The 24,424-nt window shown below is 29.3% G+C and overlaps 1 protein-coding gene across 7 annotated transcripts; it reads right to left on the reverse strand.

Moving 5' to 3' along the window:
- Positions 1-1,533: 1,533 nt before the first annotated feature.
- On the reverse strand, positions 1,534-24,240 carry LOC107444587 (uncharacterized). 7 transcript variants are annotated; one of them, XM_087163890.1, is made up of 15 exons: positions 24,052-24,237; positions 22,730-22,831; positions 20,362-20,466; positions 17,740-17,841; positions 17,451-17,552; positions 16,826-16,927; positions 16,539-16,640; positions 16,252-16,353; positions 15,963-16,064; positions 12,744-12,848; positions 10,136-10,240; positions 6,393-6,497; positions 6,059-6,304; positions 3,149-3,239; positions 1,534-1,637 (listed from the first exon to the last, which is right to left on the reverse strand). In XM_087163890.1, the coding sequence occupies exons 1-15, from the start codon at positions 24,134-24,136 to the stop codon at positions 1,610-1,612; spliced, it is 1,584 nt and encodes a 527-aa protein (XP_087020016.1). In that variant the 5' UTR covers positions 24,137-24,237; the 3' UTR covers positions 1,534-1,609. The 7 variants fall into 7 exon arrangements, with proteins under 7 accessions (XP_087020016.1, XP_087020019.1, XP_087020018.1 ...); XM_087163893.1 differs by lacking the exon at positions 20,362-20,466 and having other exon boundaries at positions 24,052-24,239; XM_087163892.1 differs by lacking the exon at positions 17,451-17,552 and having other exon boundaries at positions 24,052-24,239.
- Between the last annotated feature and the right edge of the window lie 184 nt (positions 24,241-24,424).

The raw sequence follows: 24,424 nt of genomic DNA on the forward strand, positions 1-24,424 counted from the left end.
TATCATTCCTGCTATCAGCAATCTGCATGCATGGCCTAATTACTGATAATATTTTGTTTTGATAATCAAAATCTACTGAGTCAGTGTGATGCTCTATATTTCCTCAAGAAATGCCGTAGCCAAAATTCAGCTTAAGAGATCATAGCACAGTTGATGTGGCATGTTTTTAAGATATTATGTATAACGAACTAAACAACTTCTAAAGATACTTGACAACTTAAGAATGCAAGTTTCTTTATCTTCTTTCTCTATATTATATTAGTCTCACATTTAAGTTTATATAGTTAAATAGCATTTTTTTTTTCATTTTTTGTAACTTCATTATACCCACACGAAAATTAACAAAAAATTCTTTTTTCACATTAGCTCATATATGTTTATTATGAAGAAATAAATATGCATTATATTTTAAATGAAAATTTCATTTAATTCTAGAATCATAATTACTTTTTTTCAGTCTAGCTGAAGTGCATTTTTAAAAGTTAATGTAGCTAACGGATAAGATATTTTATATAACTACCTAAAATATGTTTTCTTAGGTACAAAATTTCGATTTACCAAAACAAAGATCTGTCTTTTTTTTATCAATATTTCATTAAGCGGATCTGAAATCCATGTCTTTATTTATTCTTTCTCCTTAGCTCGACATCATGTATTGAACCCAACCTTCTCAAAAAGTTTTTCTCAGGCAAGTCTTCCATCTGAAAACATTCTGCAGTTTACTTTTTTATTTATATATTTATTTTTTATTTTCATTTATTTATTAATTAATTTTTATTTTGTCAGCAGTATTGGTAGATCTCTTTCCAAGTCATTTAATTGCATCAACTATGGTCTACCTGAGCAGTGAGGTTAATAGGATAGAGCAATCGTCATCCAATAAAGAGACCGACGTTGAACCGTATCTTCCGTATCCTTACAACTTTCCGAAATTTCTGTTTTGAGAAACCGATAAATGGTTACTGTATAATGTTTATAGGCTATTCAATAGCTTGATATTTCGGAACTTCTATTAAAGATTCGAAATAAACATTTTCTTATTTATTGAAAAAAAAGGGCCATTAACATTGCATAATATTGCCGACGCAGTTCTCAGCAATTCAGAGAAGGAAAAAAGAACTCTGTTGTTCTTACGTCTCCTCTAGATTCAGAGTTTGCACACGTTTTTCCCGATTTTCATCACCCTTTTCACGTTCGTGTACTAGTATAAGTGTACAATTCTAGTACTGGTATAATGTACGGCAATGTCATGTACTAGTGTAAGTTATCCCTTTCTTGGTGTCTTTTATAATCCCTCTGACTCTGCCAGTCGAATGCTTGAATATCCTGCGTATATTTATACGTAGTACAATTGTATTAAAACCCTTTCAATTATTTCTTGAGGTAGGATTAAAAGATCATAATAAAAGTTTACGTCGAAAATTCTCATGTTCGGCTTATTAACACGTTTCTTGTTTTAAATTACACTGATTTGTTTATTTTATGATGTGGTGTAAAAATATATGCTCAAAATAAATCTGAAATAAAAGGCCATTAATTTTTTAACTTAAAATTTATTCTATTCAACATAACACACATTAAAATGTTAACAAATGTAGTCTTCTTTCTTTTATTTATTGCTGATTTTGCTTCGAAACCTGTAAAAATCACTTATTGGTTAAAAAAGCAATAACGATCACATTTTCAATTTCTTTAAATACATTATAACATACGTGTCGGAATAGCTTGTAATACGGTCAAAAAAAAATTCAATTCGTTATTGGGAGTGTCTCAATACGTTGTTTTTAATTAGTAGAAGCATATTTATCCGTAATTAGTGAAGGAAAATATAGAAACGAACATATTCTTTGCTATTGGTGATTAACGCAACAAAATCAATACTTATACCTTGCTCAACCAAGTTATAAATAATGAAATCTCTCAATTTAATAATAAATAAGTAAATCTCTGAAATCTTTGTGATAAAAACTTTAATGACATTTAATTATGGAAGAAATATATAAATCGTAATGAATTTCAAAACATTTTGAGATTCATAATTCGTAATAGAAATTTATTAATTTCAATACAAATTACAGGTTTGTTGTTAACATTTCAGAATGTTACTTGAAAATTAATAAAATTTTGCCCTAAAACATGAAAAATACAAACTTTTTTAATTTTATTTTTTCACTCGATTGGAGCAGAAAACAGAGAGGGGTTGGAGGACAAACATTAAAGGCATCATCAAGTTTCAACCTCTAATAAAAACTGTTTTGATGCTAAATACATCCTAGTTTTTCTACTGTAATTTGATTTGGATAGCGTTTTTGTTTTTTCTTAACTTTATTATGAATTAATGAGTATTTTTTCTGTTTTCGTTTTTATTAAAGATTCTAAAGATACATTTTGAAACAAGGGATATGTGAACTCAAATATCTCCTATTTGATAACTCTAATTTCAGTAAATAGGAGCCTTTTTTAAAACATTATGTGGCTTTTTATATAGCCGAAATTAAACAGCCGACCCAATTCTGAGTTTACAACTATGAATACTACCGAATCAATTATTGGGACAAGCTTGCCTTTGTGGAAACTAAACCACATTTTTGTTACATGGAGAGAAAAAGTACGAAAACTTCTCATGGTTAGCCCCTTGGCAAGAAGATTTTAAACTATGATTCGTCTAACACTGAGCCAGCAGGGATCAGTACTTATTTCAACTAGCCAACGCTAGGATTTGAATCTGATTCACCTCATTGGGAGACAAACGCACTATCTCTTGGGCTACCAAGGTTCAAAAATTTGTGTATTGCATGATTTGTTAATTTTTTTTAAATTTAACCTAGGTTTTTTGTGTAATAATGAGTATATCTGATCTATGAAACTGTCGGAATAAATCCATTTTCTGATTTGCTAAACTGATCGCGATCCAGTCAATTGTTCATTCCTGTTGAAACGATAAAATGTGCATGATTAGACACGTTACGAAAATAGACCCAGCTTCACAAATTAATTATAAGGTCTCCGATTGACTTTTTCTTACCTATATTTCTTCGATTTTACAGTTCAATTTTATATTATCATTATCATAAGATCTATTAACGTGCTCTGTAAAGAATATAACGTATAGGATTAGAAATATGTCACAAACCTACAGTTAACTTACTTTCTGTAAACAATGATTAAAGATAATGTGGATATAAGGAGAAAGCCTGATGCTATGCATAATAGTATGAAATACAATGAACTTGGTTTTTCTGTAAAATATAAATAAAATTTTTATGAGTTTTGTTCTTATCGTATACATATTATTTAAAATAGCACTTTTGACATAATTGAGTATATCAATAATAAAAATTCTAAATGAAAAATGAAAATAAAAAGTAGTAGCTCACGTAGGAAAATTAACATTTTTTTAATACAAATTATTCTTAATTTAGTTTATGAATTGAAATAAAATCATTTCAAACGAAACTCTGGCCATTCTCATTAAATACTTGGCGAAGCAGTGTTGAAATATTGCTTTACTTATAACTTACTAAATTGTCACCTGTTTTAAAATAAAATAAGTTGCGTATTTAATTGCATAATACTTCTTCAAATAAATTACATATGGAGTTAATATTAAAATAACAATAGTAATAATGGCATAGTTAATTCATTTTAATAAAGTTTTAGCTTCATCTCTGTCAAAAATATTCCTAGTCTAAGTTCAACCTCCCCATTACCTTATTTCCTTGAAACCTCATCACTCCATTTTTTAGCTTCTTAACCGTTATAATGTAAATTTACATTTCTTAGCTAAAAATCTTTCGTCGAATTCAAATTTTAATAATTACTTTGCATTCCAGAATCTCAAAAAAGTTATGCCGCGCCATTTCACATGGTGTTTCCATTTTATTACACAGTGAATAAAATACAACCACTAAGTTTCCATTCTAATCACTATATTTAACCAATTTTAAAGTTGAAATGTAACTGTACAAAACTTCGTTTTCGAAACAAGTATTTTTAATATTCATCGAATAAAACATGTTTTATTCTTTCCTGATACGAATATATATATATATATATATAGGTTCAAAATGAAGATAAAACAAAGGAAAATTACAGACATATGAAGAAAAAAAAAGGGGGGGAGAAAAAAACAATAAAAAGAAACTGGGAGGGAAAAAAAGGATAAAAAATTTTTTAAAAATCCGGAAAATAAAAGATATAATCTTTTCATCAGCCCTGTCAGAAATATCAGAAAGCACTCTTTTCTGCAGATATAATCGTGTGGGCTGATAAAAAGATTATATCTTTTATCTTCCGGATTTTTTAAAAAAATATTATCTTTTTTTCCCCCCTGTTTTTCTTTTTATTGCTTTTTTTCTTCCCCCCCCCCTTTTTTTTTCTTCATATGTCTGTAATTTTCCTTTCTTTTATCTTCATTTTGAACCTATCTAATGAGTTCTGTATACTTGCAGCTTATGCGCAATAAATGATACTTATTGTTTTTCTTAATTTTCTTCGTGTTTTTTTTATTTATTTATTTTGTTATATATATATATATATATATATATATATATATATATATATATATATGTGTGTGTGTGTGTGTGTGTGTGTGTGTGTGTGTGTGTGTGTGTGTGTGTGTGTGTGTGTGTGTGTGTGTGTGTGTGTGTGTGTGTGTGTGTGTGTGTGTGTGTGTGTGTGTGTGTGTGTGTGTGTGTGTGTGTGTGTGTGTGTGTGTGTGTGTGTGTGTGTGTGTGTGTGTGTGTGTGTGTGTGTGTGTGTGTGTGTGTGTGTGTGTGTGTGTCTGTGTGTGTGCACCACTTTTTACTAAATAAAGACACTTTATTGGTTAATAAATTTTTCCCATTTTATCACTACACAGATCTTAATACATAAGTCAAACTACAGAGCTTAGAGAGGAACTTTTTATAACAACAGTTTTTAGACAGACCATGCTCCAACGTAATTGCACAACACGTGCAAGGGGAAACCTTTTAACTGTTTCGTCTCCTATGTAAATATTTGTCTCAACTTTTGTTATTCGATGCCAAGAAAATAATTCAACAGGTTCTGATATGCAACGAGCCCACTTGTTTCACTAGGTGAGACGCAGAAATACGCTTTAAAACCGGTATTTGTTTCAATTTAGAACGAAATCACGGAAAATATTTAAGTTTTTTGTCAATAAACTCGGGATAATATAATTTTAAAAGCGTCATCAAAAGAAAGGATAACTAGTTGCTCATTCTCAGTTTCCCGTTGACGTTTTTATTCTTTTTTTACGAACGCATAGAGGGTAAAATAATATTTAGAGGTTTACAGTGATAAAAAGATAAAAATTGGTCTCAAATTAAGCATTGAAATCCAAAACCGTGTTGGAAGATATAAAAAAGAAGATTATATGAAAAAAAATATCAATAAAAAATTTATAAATAAGTTAAAGGTATCATGAGTCATCTTTGTGCTACAAATAAATATTTTTTTTTTACATACTAACGCCTATAACGTACAAAATGCACCATAAAATACACCGCACAAGCATTCAGTCTTTCTGAAGGGTCAAGTGAAGCACATGGAAGCCTGAGAAGATTTATACTGAATGTAATGACGTAAAATTTAAGTTCTTTTAACTCACGATTTCATATTCTCCAAAATCAATTTCATATATCCCCTTCAAAGCAATCTAAAACATGGAAAATAAAAATAAAAACATGGAAACATTTTAGGAAATAAATGTTAAATATTTAAACTAAGCTCAGTGGCGCAACAGCCCACGGAGATCTGAGGCCTTCTGTGCCAAGCCCAGTTTTCTCGACCTTGGGCTCTGGGAGCTGGAGCACATGTTCTAAATTGGGTGCTCAGCCGAACGCGGAACCTCTACTGTTTAGTCCCTGGGCACGCTTGGAACTCATATTATTAACTCATTGAAGGAAAGAAAAGCTGTGCCAACCTTGTTCTGTCCGAAGTTGGAACCCAGGGCCTATGTCGCAGGAACATGAAGTGCTGCCAGGGAAGAAATCTAGACGTGGCCAAAATGTGCAATTTAAAAGTTGCAAACATTTTGTAAATGTATACATACCAACGCAGTAGTTCAAATTCCAGTCGTATTGAGTAGAAGGTGGACATTCACAGAAAGCTTTTCTTAGCCATGCCACATATTTACACTTTGCCTTCATGGCTTCACAGGAAATTTCAATTGGCTTACAGGCCTCGTTTATTTCACACTTATCACCTTTGAAATATTCATGACACTTACAAAAATAACTGCCTTCTTCAAAAACACAGATTCCATCGTTCAAACAGTCTCCACTCCACTCACATGTGGCTATTGAAATAATGTAAAATTAAATATTAGATAAATAAAATAAACCTTAAATAAAATATAGCAAGGATCTAAATTAATTATCAATTACCTCTACAGGTCCCATTTCTTTGAGAGTATCCTTCTTCACAAACACAGTGTTTTTGTCCATGCTCATGGAAAAAACATAATTTACTTCCGTTGCCACAGAAACACTCTAAAGGAAATAATTCAAATGAATTTAATAATCGGATTTGCATATTTTCTATAAAAAAAACAAAGATTTAAAATTGTACAAAAATTTGCGAAATTGATTATACCTAGTTGCATGCTAATAAATAACCTCATTTTAGTAAGAGGTAAAAAGGCGAATGATCTCAGATGTCATTTGAAGGAGGAGGGATAAAAACTTAAATATTGATATAAATACAAATGAAGCCTAGTTTACACTGAATCGAATGAAACCGAATTCTAGACGATAGACAAAGAATAGTTGAGAAATATAATGTTTGACTTGTACCCATTTATATACCTGACAATGCCATATTGAACAAGTGAAATACACTGGTGGACGAAACTAGGAGATGGAAAGCATTTTCGCACATTCATTCGCACATGCAAGATACCCGCACACCGCTCCATGTGTTTGACAATGGTTCCGTGAATGCCCAGAGGTACAGGCAGGTGATCCTAGAGCCCTATGTGCGTCTTTTCAGGGGCGCTGTTGCCCCTGGGTTCATTTTTATGGACGACAATGCGCGACTACATAGGGCTCTCATGGTTGATGAGAATCTGGAAAGCGAGGATATTCAACGAATGGATTGGCCAGCCAAATCCCCTGACCTGAATCCTATTAAACATGCTTAGGATGCTATTGAGAGAGCTATTGCTATGCGCCAACCTCCCCCCAGTACCATTCTGGAGTTAAAAATTGCTCTGGTGGAAGAATGGGAGGGTCTTCCACAAGTGCTCCTCAACTCCCTTATTAACAGCATGCATACTCGTTGTATACATGCTATCTGTGGTCGTCGGGCTACCGAAGCGGGGGTGCCATCCCCTCTGCAGAGGATCAAAATTGTGATGGCATGTCTTCGGATCATCCTCAGGGGTGTTTCCCAGACCGTCGCCAATAGCCCATTGTGCAGCTCTAGTGCGACGTAAATGAACAACAACAACAACAACAACATGCTATCTGTCAGGGGTGAAAATACACCATACTAGAGGCAACACACACTGCACAAGCCTCACTTTTATTGTCATATTTTATCCTTAAGTTCAGACTACATTGGATTTATTGGCAATAGGTCTTGCCAGTGAATGGCACTTTCATTTTTGTTTTGCATACTTTATTATCATGGAATAAGCTATATCCATACCAAATATCATTTATTTATATTCAGTATGTTTTTAGATATTTGGGAAAATGTCTTCCATCTCTTAATTTTGTCCTCCAGTGTAGTTGAAATGAATAATGCCAAGAAACTGATGAAGGGGGGAAATTATATTAGCTTCAAAAATTATTGAGTACGAAACACAGCAACCAAGATCAATGAAAAATACGAACACAAAACGGATTTTAAAAAAATGATTAACGACCATCGAGATAAAGAAAAATAAAATAAAGGTGAAAAGCGAAAAACCAAAAAAAAAAAAGCGCTATAGCAGTGCGAAATGATGCCGAAATATACGTATCGGTATAGGATGTATTTCCATGCAATAGTGAGGGTTTTTGGTAAAAACATATCGTTAACTATGGAATCGGAATTCATATGAAGCAAACTATATTCCAGAGCATCAAGATGACCTAATATGATTAGGAAGAAAAGAATTTTGGTTTATCGAATTTAAATTATGCGTAAGGTTCCAACAATGTACTGTAATATACTATTTATTAAATTCTGCATAATGGAAAAATCTAGCGAGTTCCTTTAGTCTAAATTTTCAAACGTGTCTGACTTGCTTAATGTAGCCAAGATTGCATTATTAAGTGGTGAATGCCTCAGCAATTATCAATACGGGATCTATGAGGGACTTAAATTTAGTTGTGTTAACAGACCTAGAGATGGCCTTAAAATCCAAACGAGACAAGATGTCAAATTTATAGTAAACGGAGGGGTAAAAAGGTATTGTAGCAAATCTGCAATGACGACTAGAAGAGTTAAGAGGTTTCGGTCTAGAAAGTTTTGAAAAAACTGAATCAAGTGTAGAAAGGTTAAATCTACTGTTAACAGCAAGTTATTAGAGGACGCTAATTCGGAATTTGAAGTGGAAAAATCATAGAAGAGGTCGAGATCATGGAAAGCAAAAGTATGAAAAAAAATTTTTTGTTTTTTTCTCTGTCAGTTAGAATAATTAAAAATGACGGAAGGGAAGAAAAAGCCGAGAAATATTTACGATAGGCGGAAAGATCAAAACCATCAGGATTATCTAATTTAAAATGCACGATAAAATTAACATCTGCATTTAAAATTAATTGAAAGTTGAGATTAACCGAATTCACAATCGAGAAAAATAGTGAACTTGGATCCCTCATAGATTAGTATCACTGTTTATTAAAACAAATGTATAATCAACATATCGGTTCCACCATGAAAATTTGAACACTTTAAAGCGCTTTCTCCGATATAACGCATGGAAATGCCCTAGAGAATATAAAAGGGGATTTTCTATGACTTGAAACTTAATTCTTCATAAAGAATTTACTATTTTTCAAGTGACCGAAACATGTTGACTTGTCTACTGGAAAATTAATGATAGTTTTTCATTATACTGCTTATCACTATCATTATTAGCAGTATAATGATAGTTATTCATCATACTGCTATTATCACAGTACTGTTTTCAATTCATTTTCCACGCCTATTTGAATGAGACCCAATACGCGTCAATAGGACTAGTAGATCTGTAGTTGCAAGGGCTTTATGTCTGAAATTTTTAACTTGTCCTTTATTCCCAGAAGCCCCAACTCTTTTAGTCCCCCAACTTTCTCCGCTTGGGGCAGGGGTGAAAGCTAAACGGAAAAGAGGAAATGCTGGTAGTAAAACCATTTCAGTCATAGCTAGTTTACGGGGGAGTTTACTTTTTTTTCAAACCATTCAACAATATCCATACCTGCCAACTTTTAATCCTTTCAAGGATGATTTTCTCCAGTGGTAGTAAAATGGAATTTAAATTACAATTTTAGGCAGAAACGTACGCTGCATTTTGAAAAAGCTTATGCGGACTACCACGACAGTATTGCATATGTATATATATGCTTAATTTTTTCAAAAATAGTGGTGGTTAAAAAGATTATATATTAAGTTTATAAATGCAAGTAATATAAAGAAAGCATACATTTTATTACCACTTTAACCCTTTCCTTCTCGCTCCCGTGAAAATGACGGGGTGAGGTTTCGCCTCTATTTCTCGCTCCCGTGATATTGACGGGCTGGAGTGTCAGTATTAACGCGACAATAAGAATAAAACTAATTCATTTCTTTTGCCAGGAAAACATTTTATTCCTCATTTTACACACCAGATGGCAGTACCAGGATATTTTTAAGGTAATTGTAGATAGTTAGTTTATTTTAAACAAGATGTCAACACTAATTAAATACATAATACAAATACAAAAGCCAAAAAAATAGGCACTTTTATTACCGTTTTCTTGAAAATTAACCGATCATTAAGGGGTTAAAGATAGAAATAAAATTTTAAGCCAAAGGCATAAAAGTTGGCAGGTATGCAGTCCTATTTATTTCAGCGTAAAAAATACAGAAAAAAACGTTGCCTCACTTATTTAAATATTTACTAGATACAAAGTGTCAATAAGGATAAACGAAGCTTATTTAGGAAATTAAAATTTTTAATTACCTTCACAGATACCATTCCTCTGAATGTATCCTTCGTAACATTTACAATATTTTTGTCCATTATCATTGTAAGTACACCGGTAACTTTGTTTGCCACAATAACATGCTAAAGAAATAAATTAATGTTAATCCAATACTAAGATATGCATCTCTTCTGAATAAAAACTTAAAACAAATTTAAAACACTTTATTGTATAATCTTTAGTTGCTTGGATAATTTAACAGAAACGAAATTATGAAAATAAATTAAACCTGAAAACCAAACTATGTATAAATAAATGTTTAGGAGTCTTGCAATCAAAATAATGAGATAATAGATGTAAATGTTTAAGGCAAAAAAAAGTATTTTTCAAACATTTATAATCAATGGGCATGTTTCTTCAAATTTTATGTAGTAAAAAGTAATACTTGGGTCTTGTTGACACGGGCCTTCGTTACAAAAAGCATTGAGGAGAAATTAAAAAACAAAACCTTAATTTAAGTTTAAAAAAAAGTAAAAATGGTATCTTTTTACACATTAGTGAATACTGACTTAAAAAGTTTTTATATTGTGCAACTTTCACCAAACTCCTACAAAAATATTTAATTAATTCCGCGCAACTTAAAAGAAAAAACTATCATCCAGTTTGCTACGAGATTAACCTCACATTTCGAGTAATATTGCTAATAAGAGCATGCAAAACTTTGATTTCAATTGTATCAAAGTGCAGGAAAAATTCAGGAGCTGAAATTTGTGGATATTTAGGTGAATAATCACTTCCCTGTGCCCATGGTAACCCAAAACGCAGAAAATCCACAAAAATTTTGAACCCATTTTTAGTGCTTAATTTCGTGATAAGAAGCATGTTGCATAATAGTAATTCTTGGATTAAAAGTGATGAATTTTAATTGAGGGATGATTATTAAGCAATTATAAAGATTATAAAGCAAAAAAATTTACAAATGAAAAATAACAATATAATACAAATTTAACTTATTATTCTAAACAACAAGGTAAACAAAGTGATACGAATAGAAGGTTCCATCTGAAAGATAAGCAATCTAAATGTTTTTCATCAGTGTGATCAGCATCTTACTATACCTGTTTCTAATAATAAATTACAATCTAATATTGCTAGTTAACTGGTTAATATTATTGTTATGTTGAATATATTTGAAAATGAATCAATACATTTTATAAAGCAAAAAAATAAATAAATAGATAAATGAATAAAATAGTGTGTTTTATGAACTGAACGATGTTATTAATGAGTTGATAATACAAAAGGTAATGAAAACAGAAGTTGTTAACCCAATTTATTCTAATGGCAGAGATGCCAACTGCTCCGGACAGGCCAAAATAATTTTTAAAAAACGGTAAATAACTATAAAGTAAGTTTTGAAATTATTTGACTATTTTTGCTTGCTTTTTAAAAGATATAGCATGACATAAGTACTATAAAGTGGTGAATTATATAAGCCTACGAATTATCTAGAAATAGGGGTGGATAAAAATCTACTAAATTGAATTTATTAAACCAAGAGTCACAATTGATAAACTACCACTTTAAAATAAATATCTGCTGTCCGGAGCAAGTGGGCATCTCTGTATGGCTGCTATAGAGAAACGGCTTTTTAAATGCATTCTGCGGAGCCATACGGTTCTGGGGAAAAATCACTGAGCTTCTGAGAGTTAAGATTTTTTTGAACTATTATTTTAACATAATTTATTAAATAATTCATGCCTGCAATTAAATTTATATACAATAAATAATCCATAATTTTTTTTAATATTATGGTGGCTCATATTAAATTATTTTAGTAAAAGCCCAGTGGAAAAGAAATATGAAACTTACAAAAAATTTCAATAACCATATATTGCATAAATAATAAAAATAAAACTTTCCTTAATATTTCTCGTGAACATTAATACTATCGTTAATTTTATTACCAATATTGGCGGAAGGTTTTTTTTTTCTTCAAATATTTTCAAAATAATTATTTTTCTTTTTTTGGTTCGTATATTTTCAATTGCTAATGGATTTCGTTTATGAAGTCAAAGTTTTCCCAAAATAGACTCGATCATTTGAGGATACTACAGCAAAAATAATTTAAAATAACTACTCTAGTGTGAAAAGAAGAAAATATTTTAATTCTTGTCAGTCCTCTTAGGATACAAATCTGTCGAAAGGCATAGAGGGAATTTTTGTTCCCAATAGAATTGTATTGCGAAATTCAAAATAAAGCATTTTCCCATTTTTAAACTACTGTAAAATGCAGTTTTGAAGTTTTTAAAATATTTCATTACTTCCCTTTTTCTTAGTTTTAATTCTGTTTACTTGTTTTTGATATAGTTTGTTAAAAAATTAGAAACAGAATTCAATTACTATGCACAGAATTCCAGTAGAAATTTGAAATTGACTCATACACGTATTCGAGATGATTGACTCATACACGCAGAAGTGAATATCTAAAAACGTACTATTGAAAGATATTAATGCGTGGACATTCATACTACATATTGCGTAGAAAAGGCAAAAAAAATAGTAAATCCATTAATAAATCATTAAATTAAGCGAACAAAGGATAAAGTATAAGCAAAGAGACTTCATTTAATAAATTTTACATACCTTTGCAGGTACCATTTATTAGAGAGTAGTCTGATTTACAGGAACATTGTTTTTTTCCATCCTCTCGGAAACTGCAATAACGACTTCCATTGCCACAGAAACACTCTAACAGAAATACAGGATATTCATATATATATATATATATATATATATATATTACAAATATATAAAATTCATAAAATAAGTTTAAAAATACGGAAGAAACACGGAAAATAATAAAGATTAATGAAAAAAGAAGGAAAAAAATTTAAATAAAATATTTTGAGAAAAATATTTAAAAAAAATTTATTTAGAAAAATAAATTTATAATTAAAAGCCGGAAAACAAAATAATGAAGAGATATAATCTCTTCATCAGCTCACACGATCATATCCGCAAAAAGAAGTGCTTTCTAATATTATATCAATATAGCCGAAGCAAAATATATCAATACAATAGTGTGAGGAGGCCTAAAAAATTGAAGCGAAAATATAACACATTAAGTAAACAAGATGTACGTAATAAAACATATTAAGAAAAAAACAGAAACTAAAATATGAAGAAAATACAGAACAAAACGCAAAATGAAATTTATAACGCGAATAGCTAATTCAAATGAACTTAACACGTACCGGAATCTTTCAAGAATGATTTCGTAAGAAGATTGCCAGATTACAAAATATGAAAACAAAAGTGCAAATAAAGTTAGAAGCGTAAATTGAGTTAGAAGCGTAAATTGAGTTAGAAGCGTAAATAGAGTTAGAAGCGTAAACAGACGATTCCTTTACGACGCGCTCTTACTGCAGTACTGAAGAGCATTTGATTTACTAGTTATTTTGGATTGGACCGAAATTGGATGTGCGTCAGGCAATAAAATTATAATGGATAGTTTAAGGTTTATAATTAATAAGGTTAGAGCCATGATGGCTCAGGTGATAGAGTTTTCACCTTCTAATGATGTGAACTGGGTTCGAATCACAGAGATGGCTGGCCGATAAGAATTTGTATCCGGCTTGCACCGACTACCGTACTGATGCAAAATATTCTAAGTGGTAGACGGATCATAAGTTAGAGTCCCCTTGGCATCAGGCTAACCGTGGATGGTTTTCGTGGATTTCCTTTCCATGAAACGGAAATGCGGGTTAGTTCCATCAAAAAGTCCTCCACGATGGTAAATTTCTCCTGATACTTAGTTCAGGAGTTCACTTGTCTTCTGGATTAGGTTCAAAATTACAAGGCTACGAAGTTGAACATTAGTAGTAGTAAATCCAAAAAATTGGGTTATAAAATAAAAAATTGGGTTATAAAATAAAAATAAAAAAATTATTAAGGTGGATATTTACCTACACAATTTTAATAATAATACATTTGATAACTACAAATTTAAAGGCAATTTGTTTTTATATTTATTGATGATTTAATTATCGTTAATTTTCAAGATTTTGTTAAAAAATATTCATCTCGAGAAATTAAACTTGCTTCGTAATCAAGACGATAGTATTAATTTTAATTTTTGGTGTGAGTATTAAAAAAGAAGAAAATATCTGCTTTGTTGATTTATAAGCTAAAAGAAAATATTTTACTTTTAATATAAGTAAACTAATTACTTGAAATTCTAATGTTTGTAATAACATTTGTTAAAATACCATTTTTAATCAAATGAATAGAATCAAAATAATATATAGCTATGTTTATTTATCCAAAAAAAAACAGACAAACTCCTTTAAAATTTGATTAAAAAAATTAAAAAAAACAATGGATATGGATGAGGGAGCATGCCGAATCTGTTATTCTGCGTCTAAAAATGTATTCATTTATTTGCCTTACTTCAAATGTTGGTTTGAAAAGCTGTTGTAATCCAATGATTGCCTTTGGTCTCAATAAAGTATGATCAATCTATCAGTATTGATTTATCATTAAAAAAAGTCTCGATCGAAATTAGAATTATATTTTTTCCATCGCAAATTTAATCCCAATCGTTTCATACGTGCTAATATTAAATATCATATTAATCTGATAAATGATCATATAAATCTGATCAAATATATCAATCTAATTGATGATCATGTCAATCTGATCAAATATCATATCAATCTGATAAATGATCATATCATTCTGATCAAATATCGTATCAATCTGATAGATGATCATGCCAATCTGATTAAATATCATATCAATCTCCTGACATCAATTTCCTTCTTAATAGCTTTTTTAGAAAGTTTTTTTAAAACAGCAACACTAATTTTAATTTTTGAAGGCACAAACACAGCACTAAACAACAACACTAAAAACACTAAAAAACAGCACTAACACACAAATAACATTCTATTTTAATGACTGGTGAGAATTTGCAAGATTTATTCATGACTGTTAGGACAAGTTAAGCCTATCTTTAGCATTGTTAATTCTGAAAAAAATTTTGAAAACGAAAAAAAGAGAAATAAAAGGAATATTTTAGTAAACGAAAAGCATTTCTGAAATAATCTTTATTATTAAAACGCTGATTCTAACTCTGCATTATATGGGCTTTAAAAATGAAGAATCATTATTCATTGATTTTGATAATTCTCATTCATATGGACATATCTAGCCAAGTAGACGATTATTAAAAAAAGTTAAATAACTTTTAAATATTTAAGATATTTGCCCAGTTCCAAAACTAAGATAAATCTTTACTACTACATAGTTAGATATTATAGCTTTGCATCAAATGTAAGGCATTTAAGCTGTAGATTTTTAATTTCCCTTTGAGAAAAAGCCTGGATAAACATCATTAACTATATAAACATGCTATACTTTTGCTTAAAGTATTCGTAATTATGTAACAAAATTCAATTAAAGAATTCTATTAAATAGCTTTTAAGCTGTTCCTTAAAGCAATTTTTTGCACAAACGTTCAAAATCCAAGTACGCACTCATAAATGTAATCAAATATCTGTTTACGAAAGTGTTTGAATTTAATGCATGGCCTTTGTATTTTATTACACATCATATTTTCCTTCAAATAACGCTTAAATTAATACATACTTCAGGTTTTCAGAGAACTATTTTCATAATCATATTCTAATTATTAAAAATACTAAAGAATGTTAATATATACATTTAGCATTTTCAAAATTAGATACACTTTAAAATAACATTTCTCAAATCGCTAAGAAATGTTAACATGTGTTGTTCAAATCGTTAAGTAAAGTATGGTGACGTATTAAAGCTATCTGAACTGAAGAGCTTTATACATACCTTTACATTTTCCATTATATTCCTTCAACTTGCCATCACAAACACAAGGTCTAGGGAAACCATATCCATCGAATTCACATTGTCCATCTCCACAGTCACACACTAGATATTGAAAGTAATACAAATTGTTTTTCGGTTTAATAAATTAAATTCAAATGCCAAATTTTCTAAATTAAATAAACTTTCAAATGATATTTAATAAATTAAATACAAGTATAAACATTGATTTATTCCAAGCGTTAAGTAAACATTTTTAAAGAGAAGTAAAGCTGGAGTACTTAACACATACCTTTACATTTTCCATTATATTCCTTCAAATTGCCTTCACAAACACAAGGTTTAGGGAAACCATTTTCATCCAATTCACATTGTCCATCTCCACAGTCACACACTAGATATTGAAAGTAATAAAAAAAAATTCCATTTAATAAATTAAATTCAAATGCTATATTTTCTAAATTATATAAACTTTCATATGATATTTCATAAATTAAATAAAATTATAAACATTGATTTATTCCAAGCGTTAAGTAAGCATTTTTAAAGAGAAGTAAAGCTGGAGTACTTAACACATACCTTTACATTTTCCATTATATTCCTTCAAATTGCCATCACAAACACAAGGTTTAGGGAAACCATTTTCATCCAATTCACATTGTCCATCTCCACAGTCACACACTAGATATTGAAAGTAATAAAAAAAAATTCCATTTAATAAATTAAATTCAAATGCTATATTTTCTAAATTATATAAACTTTCATATGATATTTCATAAATTAAATAAAATTATAAACATTGATTTATTCCAAGCGTTAAGTAAACATTTTTAAAGAGAAGTAAAGCTGGAGTACTTAACACATACCTTTACATTTTCCATTATATTCCTTCAAATTGCCATCACAAACACAAGGTTTAGGGAAACCATTTTCATCCAATTCACATTGTCCATCTCCACAGTCACACCCTAAATATTAAAAGTAATGAAAAAATAATTTCTATTTAATAAATTAAATTCAAATGCTATATTTTTTAAATTATATATTTTTTGAATTATATAAAATTTCAAATGATGTTTCATAAATTAAATAAAAGTGTAAACATAGATTTATTAGAAGCGTTAAGTAAGCATTTTTAAAGTGTAGTAAAATGTAGTAATTATCTGAAGTACTTTACACATAATTTTGCATTTTTCAATATATTCCTTCAACTTGTCATCACAAACACAAGGTTTTGGGGAACCATTTACATCCAATTCACATTATCAATCTTCACAGTCTAACGCTGGTATTAAAAGTTATGAAAATCGTTTTTCTGTTTCGTAAAGTCGACGTGTTTTTCTAAATTAGATGCCATTTCAAATAGATAATATAAAAGCCTAATATACAGATAATATAAAAGCCTAATCATAGTATTATCTAAAGTGAAAAGTAAAACTTTTTTAAAACGTGGGGGAAGGTTAAAACTATCTTGAAAAACTTTATACATACCTTTACATTTTCCATCATATTCCTTCAACTTGCCATCACAAACACAAGGTTTTGGTGAACCATTTTCATCCAATTCACATTGTCCATCTCCACAGTCACACACTAAGTATTTAAAGTTTTAAAAATTGTTTTTTACTTAAAAAAGAAAACTGAATTTTTTTAAGTTTGATACACTTTTGAAACACATTTCACAAATCGTTAAAAGTAACATGGTTTTGTTTAAAATGCTATTTAATAGCATATAAAGTAATTTGAAGTGTTACTTCTAACTGAAGAGCATTGCACATACCTTTACATTTTCCATTATATTCCATCAACTTTCCATCACAAACACAAGGCTTTGGATAACCATCTGCATCCAATTCACAATTCCCATCACCACAGTCACACACTAAATAAAGTAAATTTTTATGCTAATTTTAAAGTAGCAATTAGGAAACCAAATAATTTTTATTTACTGCTTAAAACTGAAATTTAAAATGACATTTCCCATAAAAATTAGTTTCAGAATCAAGTAAACATTAATTCCAGAACTAAATTTATGTTTATGAATCAGTTTATGAATCTTGTACTTGGTTAAACAAATTTCTTCAAATGAGACTGATTTTCCGTCACTGCACGAAACATGTGCTCAGATTCTGAAGAGGATTCTTGTTTCTAAAGCCAAAACTATGGTATGTTTCCCTTTGCGCATGTTATTTATGCTTAATCACGTTTATTCGTTTTATTCATACGTAGCATGGAGCAACCAAATTTGTACAATTTTGGATAGCATTTCTTCTAGTGGTAGTCACGTTTATGTTTTAATGTATGATTTTTTCTTTTTTTAAATTTGATGTAAAGTTATTTTACTCTCAACTACACGTAAATGTTTCAGAGGGTCATATGAAGCGCCACTTAGTACCAACTGTCACGTGGTGACATTTATAAAATGTTTACAAAATTAGCAAAAATTCTGAAAGGTTTAGTTTTTAATTGCTTGCCGTTCCATAAAATATTTTGTAAAAAGCGCCAACCTTTCATAAAGTATATCGTATTTTCATTGAGATATACAGTAGTAGCGAGTTCATCCCAAGGAATTCATCTGTACAATTCCTAGGAATCCTTTTTTTTCTTTTGTCTTTTTACGAGTGCACGTTTTCTTTCTTCTTAATTTTAGTAATGTGTTATCTTAATATGAACATTCAAAATTAAAAGGTGATGTACAGAAAGACTATTTAAAAATAACTATTTTATGTCTCAAAAACTTTTAAGTATTGTCAGGAAATAGTTTAAACTAAAATGTTATATCTGAAATTGTATTTGTGAAATCTAAGGAAACGATGAAGAAATTTCTCTTTTAAGAACATATTTCAAACAGCACGAGTTACTCTAGATGTACAGTGCACAAAATAAAAATTGAAAAACCATGAATAACTTTTGATCTAATAATGGAACCTTCACTCAATCTTAACGAATCGAAGTGGTGACTTAAAATATGCTAATTAATCAAAGCCGACGATATTTTAAGTAACGAAATCAGACATTACTTTATCTGAACAGGCATACCTTTTATTGACGTAGTAGGATTTCAAACTCTCAAAATATAGGCAGTAGCCGCAATCAAGGAAATATAGCCAAAATTGCTTGGTCAGGAAAGCGGTCGAAAGTTTGGAGCCCTTAATGCTAATTTTACTTTTTGCTTATTTCGCCATCTATCGAGAACTTTTTAAGTGAATTACAAAACTTTAGCACACAATTATTAAATTCGTAAATCCAAAGATAGTACCATGCCAAAAACGATTTTCGTTATTTATTTATTATTTTTTATAGTTTTATGTATTTTATCTATACCATTCTACATACTCTCTTTTTTTAAATTTATTGCAGCCAATAGTTATCAAGTAAAATTTTATAACAAGAGATTAAAATTGAACTGCAATTTAATAAATTTTAAAATGCATTTTTGTTTATCAAAGATGAGAATTTTTTAATTTTAGTGAATAATAAAAAATATTTCTTAAATGTTCAAAACAATATTTATACTTAATTTACGATTCATCTAGAAAACATTTCCGATAAGTTGAGGCAACTTCCAATATAAAACATCTATTTCTCAAGCACCATCGATAGTACGTTGTAACTTTGGGCTACCATGTTTTTGAATGTTAGCTGAGAGAGGATGGAATCAAAATACATTTAAACACTATGTATCTTTATATTGATAGTGTTTAACCCTTTTGAAGGCCGTGGTAAGTATACTTACCACCACGTTTTACCACTTTTAATTTAGGTTTCCTTCTTTCAATAACTTCAGCTTTCTTGAAGTGAGTTTGAATAAAATTGGTAACCATTTGTCACTTTTAAAAAACGTATAAAAGTTATAAAATACATAATTCCTTTTGAAGTTTGAAGCATTTAAGGAATTTATTTTGTAAATAAAGAAAAATAAAAAATCAGTAAGTTCTTAATAGGTCATGTTAAATATATTTACCACCAAGAAAATGGCTTTTTTTATAAACTAAATTAGTTTTTTTTATATCAATTACTGTTCTTAAAACAATTTCGATTCCAAAAATACTTTAATTTAACTTTACTAGAAAGAAAGGGCCCATTACCAAGCATTATGTTTATCCAAAAGCCTGCTATTTGCCTTTATGTGTAAGATTCAGTAACTTAAAATATTGTGAGTATGAATTCTATGTTATTTAACATGTTTAAGGTTAGTTTCTAGAGCCATTACTTTTATGTCCTATCAATAAAAATCCCATTTTCAGATTAAAAGTTATTAAGTTGTTAATTTTTTTCAACTTTTTTTTTAGAACAACACACGTAAACAAACATGCACACTATCATTCTGCTTCATTTGTGTAGATGATAGTCTTAAATGAAAACTGTTTTTAATGTATTTTATAAATCTATTTTTACATACGTCTACATTTTCCGCAGGGAAGTTTCTTCAATTTTCCTTCACAAATACAAGGTTTCGAGTAACCATATTCATCCAGTTCACATGGACCATCGCCACAGTCACACCCTAAATATTAAAATAATTTTTTAAAAAAACATGTAAAAGGAATCTGTAGAAAAATTTTACCCTTGCCTTCATATACGTTTTTAAATAACGTTTAATTCAATACTAAGAAGTCCAAACATATCTTTATTTAGAACAGTGCGTAAGGTTGCTAGATCCTATGCACATTCTACACTTAGTTGTTTCGCGTTTGAATGAAGGGAAAATCATAATTAATTAAAAAATAGTAATTCTATAACCAACGTCTATTCCCTGAGAACCACGAAATAACAATTGCGCTATTATTACATAAATTCGAACGAATTTTGACCACCACTACATATAATAAATGAAAACAAATATATAAAAAAAAATTCCTTTTTATGAGAAGTATCTAATGAGAATTCCGCAGAGTTTTAGGGTTCAGCGCATTGGTCACATGGATTCCGAGAGTCAAGTTATGATTTTCGATGCCTGTATTTAAATTTATAGCCAATTAATAATCCATTACGTTTTTAATATTTCCATTATTTTTTTTGAAATTACAATGCTTGTGAAAGATAAATTTTAAAAGAACGTTCTTTTTTAATAGTTAATAAATTATGAAAAGAATATGTGCATTTGTGAAAAATCAAATCAGTATTTCGATTCGAATAAAAACAACCAAATTCAACAATTAAGAAAAATGTTTCTCTGAAAACATTCTCACCGTTTATTTTCTTCTTTTTTCGTTTTTATTTAAATAAAAACCATATTTTAGTTCATTCATTTTTTTTTCAGTTTATGCATGCACTAAATTCAAATTACGAACTAAGCCATCTGCGCACCTACAGACTTGTGGAATACAATTTGTTCCACATAAGAACCAATTTTAAGACTAAAATTGAAAAAACAATATGATGACAAAAATTTCTTTGACTAAATATTTTTAAAATAATTAATAGAAATTTAATCATTAAAAATTTTAAAAATAATTAATGGTCTTTCGTTAATTAATGTGTTCATATTTGCTAATGAAATCTATTCAATAAACTTTGGTGTTTCATCAAAAGAAGATCGATCTTTTAGGGTACCACAAACGAAAGAAAAAGTGTACAGCTGATTTAGACGAATGTTTATGATCTTTAGTTTAAATACCAGATATTGAAAATTTAAATTTTTTTAAAAAATTACCTTTTCAGTTCACTATTACTGGAAAGAAAAATTTCACAAGAACTTCAATTTTTAAAAGATAAGAATATTTTTAAATTTCATATATATTTTAAAATCAAGTAAAGTGGCAAAATTTCGTACCCTCGAAAATGCTATGAAACTGGAAATTCGGATGAATTTTTCTCATCATGAATATTGCTCGAACACTTCTTCCCATGCTTGCAAAAGCATACGATTATCTTTTTGGAATAAATTACTGCTGTATAAGTTCAACTGAGTAGTTTATAATTTTTATCAAGAATGAAATTACGCTTTCAAGTTTTATTAATGTACAAAAAATGATATTATACATAAAACATCAAATGTTATTATGTACCAAAGAAAATTAAATACCGATGAAAGCTTTAAGCGTTTCACAAAATACTAATCAATCTAAATATAATTTTGTTAAAATCGTTAAATCCTGATGAGAGATATTTAGGGTAGAGTGTTGTATTTTGAACCGCATGGGTTTCAGACCAGTGTAAACATTTGCGTCCCCTTGAGGGGAAATTCTGCATTCGGTATGTGTAGTTGAAACCTGTAGTAACAGTTTCTGTCTCTCAAATTATGTTTTACGTGAGTGTAAAAAATTCACCCTTACTGACTTTTATTCTAATATTTGGATTTTCACGATCTAAACGCGATTCTAAATGGTTCTTTTAGTCGCTATGTTTTAAATTGAGTAAAAAAATCACCCTTAATAACTTTTGTTCTAATAATTGGATTTTCATGATCTAAGTGCGAATCTAAATGGTTCTTCAAGTCTACAAGTCTTTCAAAATCTGAATTCTTTAAACATCATATTTATTTACTATAAGCTAGGTTATATCTTTACTATTACAATAAAAATTAAATTATTAACAGGGTGATATTTTGTTTTCTTCGATGTATTTCGGGCAATGTTTTTTTTCTTTCAAATTCTTTCTTAAAAGTGGATTAAAGTATTCTTCTGCAAAATAAAGTATAATGGTTGACCAAATTATAATGCATTTTTTGCAAATTTTCTAAGTTATTTGAATTATTACTATTTGTCCAAGGTGGAAAACTGTTCCCTACCGAAGTGTTACTTTTATATAAATCACTTTGAACTTACTTCGACATTTACTATTATATGCCTTCGTTTTGGCATTACAAAGACAGGGCTTTGGTGAATCAGTTGCATCCAATTCACATTTTCCATCTCCACAGTCACACACTGAAAATTAAAAGTAAAAACCAATGAAGGATGCTTTTATGAATAAAGAAGTTGATAAAAATTTAAAAGTTGAGAAAATTCTCTTTGTTAGATTTACTTTTAAACAACAATTTACATAATACTAGGAATTATTTTATTATAGAGGTACGATATCCATAAATGTCCGTTATGCCCAGGTCTGCCAACTTTTTTAGGTTTTGTGCAAAAATTGACTCAAATGGTTGAAAATTTTTGTTTTGATGTATAATTATTTGTTTGGTAAATTGGATTTAAAGTAATTTCTTCACCATTACATGTAAATATTTCAAAAATTCATGTAGAAATATCCCTTGTTCCAATTTGGCAAAATTAACCAAAACTCCATTAAAAACTCCACTTAAACTCTATTTTAAAAAGTTAGTAAAATAGTTCGTCATAAGTTCATCTTTAGATTAGTACATCTTATCAAAGAAGCACTTTAAAAGAAAAAAGAAAAAAAGCCACCAAGAGCAAAAAACAAGCAACTTTCTTTTTGTACAAAGTTTTTAAAAACCTTGCAAAGAAATATTGTAAAAATTTTCAAAACGTTGTAAAAAGTTTCTGTAAGAAAAAAAGGGATAAAAGAAAAACAGGAATATATGTTAAATTACAGACGAATTCAAAGAAGTAAGGAAAATAACTGTTTTTCCCTGAGTCTTTATACTGACTTCAATAATACGAATAATTTTATAAACAAATAGCCAAAATATCGGTTTGATGGATTGAAACTTTAGTTCTTCGTACTTTCTGATCGTCTTATTTTTTCTCCAATAGTATTTCAGTGGTTTATATCCCATTCTAATGTATTATACCTGGAAGTTCCATTAGCAGAATAGGCTTAATGCTTAAGAGAGAAAAAGTAATTAACAGAGTTTAATCACCCTTAATGCAAAATTACTTAGTAAATGAACTTACTTAGTTACTTAGATAACTTAGTAAATAAAGGGTTTTCTATATTTTTATAGAAACTTTCCGTTTTATAGATCCCCATAATTTTACATGAAACTCCCGATACATGATTTCCAAATGAATTTAATCTATTTTTATGAAAAAATATTTACATCAGTGTGCAGAGTAAATATATATATCAATAAAATGTTGGAGTAAATATATATTGACGAATATCAATTATGAACTTTGTAAAATTAAAAATTTTAAAATTAAATATATATAATTAAGTAATAAAATTAAAACTTAATTACCTGCATTTAATTTAGAATCAATACTGAATGAATATATATCTGCAACATAAGCAACAGAAATCAGTAAAAAAGTAAAAACGCGCATCTTGGAAAAGACTTTGATTGTGATTTAAGAAAACAGCTTCTTTAAGGATGTAGCTGATAAAAAATCTTTGATGTCTTTTATCTGTAAGTATTTCCAAGAAAGGGACTTACAGTGCTCAAAACAAACACACACACAAAACAATCCCAATGGAGCTACTTCAATCTACCTACGTAACAATTGATGAAAGATCAAATCACTACTGTAGTATCTTTCCCGTAGCTGCCAACTTTTCTAACTTAGGCAGATAGTATTTTCTAGTCGTAGCAAAATGCATTTTTTCTGCACTGA

Source organism: Parasteatoda tepidariorum, chromosome 5 (assembly GCF_982258835.1).
Source record: "Parasteatoda tepidariorum strain Cologne lab strain chromosome 5, Ptep-v5.0, whole genome shotgun sequence".
Taxonomy (NCBI): Eukaryota; Metazoa; Arthropoda; class Arachnida; order Araneae; family Theridiidae; genus Parasteatoda; species Parasteatoda tepidariorum.

What these genes read in the sequence shown, in the direction of transcription:
- LOC107444587 (XM_087163890.1), bottom strand. Translation starts at nt 24,136, where the DNA reads ATGCGCGTTTTTACTTTTTTACTGATTTCTGTTGCTTATGTTGCAGAT. An exon ending in ATATAATGGAAAATGTAAAG is followed by an intron (nt 16,065 to 16,251) that starts GTATGTGTTAAG and finishes TTCAATATCTAG; the next exon opens with TGTGTGACTGTGGAGATGGA. An exon ending in TTAATCATTGTTTACAGAAA is followed by an intron (nt 1,638 to 3,148) that starts GTAAGTTAACTG and finishes TGATTTTTACAG; the next exon opens with GTTTCGAAGCAAAATCAGCA.